Below are 8,212 nucleotides of genomic sequence, written 5' to 3'. Positions count from 1 at the left end.
AAATACTTTCATACACAGATGCTCCCACATCGTTCGCTGTTCCATATACTGAATAAGACGCCGACGTCTCCAATGATAGATGATGAGTGCTAGTGCCATGGCAGAACTTTGAAAGTATCTGCTGTCAATCAAAGTTTTGTTCACATCCGTCTGCATGTTTTTTATTGACTTTGGGTGTGATTCACATAATTATGATTTATTGAAATAAGTGTTAGTGCAAAATGAAGTTCTTTTCTAAAACATTTCTAGAATTTTGACAAAGTTTTGCACAGGTGTAATGGAAACAGCTTGTGACTGTAAAGCGCTTCTAGCGCAATATCTATATACAATTTAAGAAATTCTCATTTATAGCATATTTCTGAAGTCAACAAAAGTCCTGACTTACGTGGAATCCGTGTCTTTGTCTTTCCTTCGGCCTGGGATTCCAAATGGAATTCTTTTTCTTGGTTTGGCACCTACAAAAACAAAATCTGTTTAAAAGAAATATTTTTCCTTTCTACATAAAAATAAAATCATATCAACTATGAATTTAAAAAAAAAATCAGGAACAAACAGGCAGGTTAGGCTCTGGTAGCCCCATGACCCTGGAAGGGATACAGTGGGTGAAAAAAATGGATGGATTAATATTCCCAAACTGTTTTTTTTTTTTTATATTTCAGTATGAATTTTCTCTTTTCTAAGTGGTCAGTGTAACCGTACCTTTTCCCAATTAGCATAAAATTTAAATACTGCGAAAAATTATGTTTGGTTGGTATTGCTGAGTTGATAAAGCCAGTTGGAGCTCCAATTAAGAAGGAAATGATATCACTGATTGGTTCCCTGAAAATGGGAAGTATTGACTGTATATGAGAACTGGACTCATACTTCCAAAATTAAGTCAATTTAGTCATCATTTGATCACAAATAAGAAGTGAAAAAAAGAGGCAAATCTACACAATATATATTATTTCAAGGAATTATTCCTTAGGGAATCAAAATTATGTGTAATAGTTCAATTAGTGTTTATTTCAAACCAAAAATTTCAAAGCTAATTAGATTTTTCAAACTAATGCGATGGTGTCAGAATCCAGGCCTCAAGGGCCGGTATCCTACATGCCATTGAAGTTCCTTATTGGTTAAACACACCTGATCCAGGTAATCAGCAGCAGGTGAGACAGGATTTCTGAAAAATCCATGCCCTAATGTCAAATTTTGAATGAAAATTATACTAATGGGGAGTCTCACCTTCTGTTGCGACGGCTGCATTGCACTCTTCAAACTCGATGGGCCCTGAGAAAACGATAAAAAAAATAAATCATTGAGGAACATGTGGCACACAAAAGATCAATATCCCAGTCAGTGGTCTGAAAGTGCAGCCCAACCATCCAGATCCAAACACACACATGAACAGGGACCGGGAAGAAGTGGTGTGCAGCAGAATGTGCATGTCTGCAGGGCTGGGCTGGTCCCAGAGGGCAGGAAGGGTCAATAACACTCAGAGTACGACTGGTGACTCCTGTTTCCACAAAGCACTACATAACACTGAGAAGTGTGTCTCACAGCAACACCCCATCCCATCTGGAGATTTAACCTTTACAGAGCAGCAAGAGAGTCAACAAACACAACAAATCATCAGCTCTGAAAACACTATATATTAAAAAAAATGTTTATTTAAGTTGTTTCCTAATCACAAGATGGCAACGCTGAACTTTAAAAACCCCTCCCATCATCTTTTGCTCTATTTTCAAAGTCTTCCCAGAGGCCTTTTAAATATTATTATGCTGTTTTTAGTCAAAATATAAAAAAAAAAAATGTCATTTTCATGACATATTTTCTGCAGAGCAGCAGTAAATCATTAGAAAATGTATGGAGAGAAAATAGAATCAGATTTATGTATTTGTAATTCTTGATTTTTTACTCATACAACATATGTTGTGCATAAGTACAAAAATCATGAAATTAAAAAAAAATACAAAATACAATTTACACAAATTAAAACATCTTGAAACTAACTACATGCACAAATCTATAAAAGTAACGCACAAATTGCTTGTTACACACACACAAAAACTGATTCACGCACAAATCTTCAAGAGTAAGTCTCCAAGATTCGTCCGTGAATGATGCGTTTAAATTCAGCTCGAATGGTGGGTCATCAGAGTTTTCTTTACAGCAGTTTTGAACTTAGATTGTGAATAATATCTGGTGAAAACTTGACATTTTCCTACTTATTGTACAAGTTACAAATCAAGAGTTACGCAAGCGCAAATCCAAAGTTACGTGCACAAACCCAAATTTACACACAAATCAAGAATTACGCATGCACAAATCCAAAGTTAGGCACAAATCACTCATTACACACGCAAAAATTGGGGTGATACTATTTTCTCTCCTTAGGAATTGTCCTCCGAGTTGTGGATGGAGAAACCCCACCACCCTTCCCATCACCCACGACCCAGCTCTTTATTTACATGACTTCATTGCAGCACCAAACAGCCTAACATTACAGGTGCACCAAAAATGTCGAGGGAGGAGCTTGTGCTCCACCTATTTTATTTTCTACATCACAAATAAGCTTTTTTTTTTTAAACACAATTTTTTCACCTGCGACTGATTCACAACTATTTGAATAAAGAAATGCTAAGAAAAAATATTTTAAGACTCATTTTCCTAAGATATATCTTCCATCATCAGAAAAAATGTTAAAAACACTAAAAACACAATTTTCAACGACCTGGGTCTTTATTGCTCACCGTTTATGCTCATACACACTCGGGGTGCTGCACTTCAGGAACATTTACTCATGCATTATCAAGCAAAAGGCTGGAAGAAAACCGGAGGCGAGAAGTCCAATCTGGACTCACGTCCATCAGGCAAATCCTACAACCTGAGGTTGATTAAGAGCTAATTTCACCAAAAAAACAAGCTGAAGAGTAAAACGAGCGGAGGGAACAAGGAAGAAGAGACAGGACCCTCTGGCAACATTCCTGATAGCGCGGCTTGACCTAAAAACAACAAAGCCAATGATATCTGAACTCAGAATGTATGCAGCGGCAGTCCGATGTTTCCCCAGAGGATGCCAGTCGCGAGCAGAATTGATGCATTGTTTGGCGTGCTGAGTGAGTGAGTCACGAGAAGCATACATCACGGCAAGTGAAGTGGATAAAGTACATCAATGAGCCGTCTACTCTACTGTGTAGCATCAGGCCAAAGCGGCACGAACGGCTGACAAAACGGCGCCTCTGAAACCGGCATTCAAAAGATTCCCAGGTGATGGACAGAAGCTGGTAAAAAATATATTTTTTTTAGCTCTTGCTTTCTTTTTTTATTGCTCTACTGGTCTAGTATTGTCTAAAAGTCCAGAGGTGGGAGACTAAGAGTAAAAACTATACAAATCACGGGGGAGAATTTGTCTTCTGCAATCAGCATGTGAGAGGACTTACGCAACACAACTGCAAAAAATAAAGCCGCAACGGAGTTGTATGGCCCCCAGGTGTTACCCCTCCCTGCCCTTGCCACCCTGTTTTGACCTGCCCTGCCTGGCTGCTACACACTCCTCATCTTCCCTTCTGCCCCTGCAACCCTGATCAGAGCTCCATGTAACAAATTCATTAAAAAAAACACTTTTTACAAAATGGCAGATTTTTTATTGGTTTTATCTCCATATCAACCATTTAATTTTTTGTCGTCTTGCGGTGACAAATAAGTAAATGTAGTTTTTAGAGGAATTGGCAATAGTAAACTTTCAAATTTCCTTGGCAACTAAGGTTTTATGTTAACAACGCCACATTCCTAAAATAGTCATATTGTTTTTCATACATTTTTGTTCAGCTTGACCCAAGTATGAATTAAATTTACATAGTATTCCAGAAAAATTGATGCAAGCAAAAGTCAAATGACTCTTGTGTGAGAAAGCCACGCTAACGGCATTCAAAATCTAAAAATTGCTAAAATATTTTTTTCTCCAATGAGTCAGGAGGCGAGAGGTTGGGAAGAGTTTAAATTTGTGGCTGATAACAAAGGTTACTTTTTTTTTTAAATTCACAATGGTGGCCTCTTTCTGAGGTCAACAAAACTTCGATTGGATATGGGTTTTACCTGGTGGCGTGAGTAAGAAATTTTGTGAAAATTATACAAACAAATGTTTTCTTTTCCAATATTGTGGGAAAATGTAAAAAAAATCGCCAAATTTCACATTTTGCCAAAAAATGGCCGCCAAACAATAAAATAAAAACAAGACTCAAAACTAAAGGATGGCAGGCTGCCTCCCCATCCCGCAGCGGCTCTCTGTCCGCCGGCCAGTCAGCCAATCGGGGCCGGTTTAGCGAGCTCCGCTGCTCTCTGGGAGGGTTCAAAGATGGACGGAGGACTTGACATTAGGGCTGCCACGATTAGTCGACTAATCGACGACTAATCGACTATTAAAATAGTCGACGACTAATTTAATAGTCGATTAGTCGTTACTTTGTACTATATGGAGTCAGAGTATAGTAAAGTTGAAAGTTATAATGGTGTTATGCTAGCTTATTGGACTATTTTGGTTTTTTAGGCTATTTTGCTTTTTTTTATTTCAGACATGCTAGCTGTCTTTGCTAGCTTAGTCTTTTTTTGTTTAAGTTTTTTAGGCTGTTTTGGAATTTAGCTAATATTTCAGCTGCATGCTAGCTGTTTTAGCTAACCTAGGCTTTAATTAGGCTAATTTGGCCTTTAACTAATATTTTAGTTGGCTATCAGCATCTTCAGCTATCGTCACTAGCATCTTTTGCGGTCAAATTCAGCTTACATTTCATCTATGATGATGCTAGTGTGAATATATATATAGTTTTTAGTTATCTTAAAGCGAATGATGGTTAAGATGTGTGTTTTACATCCACTTTGTGCATGACCCGATTAGTCGACTAATCGGAAAAAATAATCGGTGATTAGTCGACTATTAAAATAATCGTTTGTGGCAGCCCTACTTGACATCAGTTGACCGATCACAAAATTCAACTCTACTACCTCGTTTCAACCTCTAAGGGGCAGCACATAGGTGGTTTTAGGCTATAATTTCCGGAATTAAACAAGTTTATTTTAAATCGTGAGAAATTTGGCAACAGTCAGCACTTTTAAAGCTTTTTTCAGTTTTTAGTTACCCTTTAAATGTATTTTTTAAATAAATCATCAGCATTTTCATCATCAGAACACAGTGGATTCATAAATAGTTCTTGTAAAATGCTTGTATTTCACTTTGTGAAATTGTCATATTGGTCATTTAAAAAACAAACAAAAAAAAAGTAGTGAGTCACTGTGTCCGAATTGGTTTTAAAATCCAGGGCACTAGATAAGAACTATATATTTTTTTAGTAGATAGGATCTGGGAGGGAATTCAGACAAATTTTTTTCAAGTTTTTGAGTATGTGGCGGGGATGAAATTTTTGCTCAAACACGAAGAATTGCAAAAAACAAAATGGCGTTTGAAGACCATGACTGAATAAAAGTTGATCCAGCAGAGTCGGATGTTACTCAGATCTGGGCAGACGTTAGGAAGTGTTTTCAAACAGACATGACTGTGTTTATCCAGAGGAAGATGTTTCTGTTCTCCCTGCGTTCTGTGAGGGAAACATGCCGTCACGCATGAGTGGAAAATGTTTTTTTTTTTAAATTGCGTATGCTTCACATGGCACAGGGACTAGGAGGGAGGGGGGGTTTGCGTGTCTGGCCAGCAGCCAGTTGACAGCTCAGCTGGATATCGTTGAACCCCCCCTCCCTCTGCCTCGCAGCGTGTCACTTTGGGATTGTATCCGCAATAGAAAGTTTATTCAACCTCTCTCCGTCTGGTGTCTCTGAAGGGCCCGCACCGGGCATCCGTTCAGATGTTTCATCAGCGGAGCGGCGGGTTATTTTTCTGACGGGGCCGGAGCTGCTGCGCGACCCCTAATGAACAGCTTGATACGAGAGGAATTTTCAGACCGTTTTTTTTTTTTTTCTACAACCTCAATTAATTCTGCTGTCCAAACAAATGAGGGCCACCGGTGGCTGGGCGCAGCGTTTGGACGCGGGGGTGACCGTCTGTGTACACACAAACACAGCGGAGGTGAGGCCTTTGTGGCCGTGACCTGACGTCATGTCGTACAAGAGCAGGGACCGCTGAGGGCAGATTTCCACACACAAAGTTAAACGACTGACAACACCAAAGTGAGGAGCTGCAGAGAAATGAAGAATTCATGGGAAGTCTGGAGAGTTTTCCCCTGATTACAAAGTTTACACAGGAGTCATTGTTGAGCTCTGACCTCCTCAAAACAGTTGGTTTTGCCCGCTTAGTCTGAGCGCAGCAAAACCCCCAGAGTGTCACATGCTAACTGGAATGCCAAGCTGGCCTACCTTTACCCAAGATTACTTTGATTGCCTGTGATGGCCGTCTTTTACTCCCCTCCCTGCACAACCCTCCCCCTGCTTGAGAAGCAGGATCAAGCGTCGCCAGGCGTATTTACATCCTAGAATCCCCAACGTGGACTAACAGTTACTGAGTTGGCTTCCAAAAGCAGCTTTCCCACCCTCTCCTCTTGGGTCATGAGCCAGAAAAACATGGATGGTTGTCCTGCAGTTTTAATCCTTTTAATCCCAATATTCAGATTTAAAAAAAGAAGTGTAACTATGTAGATATAAATAACTAAATAGAAGTTAAAAACTGGATTTTTTTAATATGAAAGTGAAAATAATGTTTGAATTTTAATTAATATGTAATGGATTCAATCTGTCAGGCACTGTATGAACACATGTAAATGTGTATTTTATTGTATAATTTCAGAATCATAAATACAGTTATACATAAATAATAATATGCATGTACATAATACATACTGTATATTTAAGACAATCTTACCTGGCCTCTCCTTCCCCGTTCCTTTGCTCTCAGATAGTTTCTGAATGAGGCTTTCTACCGACGTGTTCTCGATATTCCTCACAAATTCTTTGTGAACCTACAAAGTTTGAAAGAAAAAAATAAATGAATTCTTGTTACTTAAATTAGGAGGAAATGACTTCAAGCCACAGACATTTTTATGTGCAGAAACTGTTGAAACTCTTCAACCTGAAAGCGATTGAGTTACTCCTTCAGGCATAAACAGCTAATTTCAGTTTTTAATGTAAGAATTTTGATTTAATTGGTTCAATTTCCTTTTTTTAAAGTTTATATTATTTGTGTTTATTTATGCTGTAAAGTTATTAGCTGGCTACACATCAATGTTTGCGAATGTGCTTCAGTCAGGAAGTTTAAAACTTGGTTGCATCAAGGAAGTTCTTCACTATTTTTTATCTTTTACAAAGACTATAAAGGAAAACTTCAACTAGAACAGCAAAAAAATTAAAATGATTGACAAATAGAATTAAAAGCGTTCAGTGAGAACATTGTTGATCGGAACTGATGTGGTGTTAAGAGTTTGTAGAAAACTTTTTGGCGGATTCCAGAGCGACTTAAATATGATTTTTTCCTGCGACTTAACTTATACTCCAAAACGACTTACACAATTATATAAAGTATTTTCTTCTTCAGTAAGCTCTTTATTCGTGGCTGTTGCGACTTATACTCCAGAGCGACTTATAGTCCAAAAATTACAGTAGTTTGTTTCTTTTTCTTGTGGAAATATAATAGATTTAGCTCTCAGTTCACTGCCTGGTTTTCTCTGGCAGAGATGCCTTAAGGGAAACAACAAGAAAGGATAGTGTTTAGTTTGTTTTTTTGTTTGTTTCTATCAAAGTTATCAGGTGATTTATTAGCTACTTTTACAACTGTGCTTTAGTCAAGAAGTTTAACACTTGGTTGCATCAAGGAAGCTCAGAATTTAGATTTAACTGCTTCAATTCCTCCTTTTTAAAGTTTTATCATTTATACTTATTTATAGAAGTATTATCATAAACGTCTTAGCTGGTTACACAGCAACATTTACAAATGTATTGATATCAGGAAATTAAAGATTTGGTTGCATCATTCTAAAAAGACTATCAAAAAATTATGACAAAATCCTAAAAGATGAATAAAAAAACAAGACTTCCATCAATAAGGACACATTAAATTACAAAATTGCAGTAAAATCTGTTCAATTTGTTTGGGAAAAAATGTTTTTTATTATTCTAACTTAAGACTGAATGTTATTTGAAAGGAAATATACAGTAACTTGAAAAGAGTTCTTGAAAAGTATTCTTTATTGTATTATTATTTTTAATATGGCTAGTGCAAAATACAAGCGCAATC

The 8,212-nt window shown here is 37.5% G+C and overlaps 1 protein-coding gene across 4 annotated transcripts in view; it reads right to left on the bottom strand.

Annotated features, from left to right (window-relative positions):
• Positions 1-8,212, bottom strand: part of fcho2 (FCH and mu domain containing endocytic adaptor 2) — a 57,120-nt gene that overhangs the window by 22,404 nt on the left and 26,504 nt on the right. For all 4 annotated transcript variants that reach the window (XM_024299337.2, XM_024299338.2, XM_024299339.2 and 1 more), the window contains 3 exons: positions 6,845-6,941; positions 1,225-1,269; positions 386-455 (listed from right to left, as the gene is read on the bottom strand). In XM_024299337.2, coding sequence (XP_024155105.1) covers positions 386-455; positions 1,225-1,269; positions 6,845-6,941 — 212 coding nt within the window. The remainder of the gene's footprint in view (positions 1-385; positions 456-1,224; positions 1,270-6,844; positions 6,942-8,212) is intronic.

The sequence above is a fragment of the Oryzias melastigma genome, linkage group LG12 (genome assembly GCF_002922805.2).
Source record: "Oryzias melastigma strain HK-1 linkage group LG12, ASM292280v2, whole genome shotgun sequence".
Lineage (NCBI taxonomy): Eukaryota > Metazoa > Chordata > Actinopteri > Beloniformes > Adrianichthyidae > Oryzias > Oryzias melastigma.
Note: the sequence above shows the minus strand (reverse complement) of the source record. Positions and strands in the feature narration are given on the sequence as shown.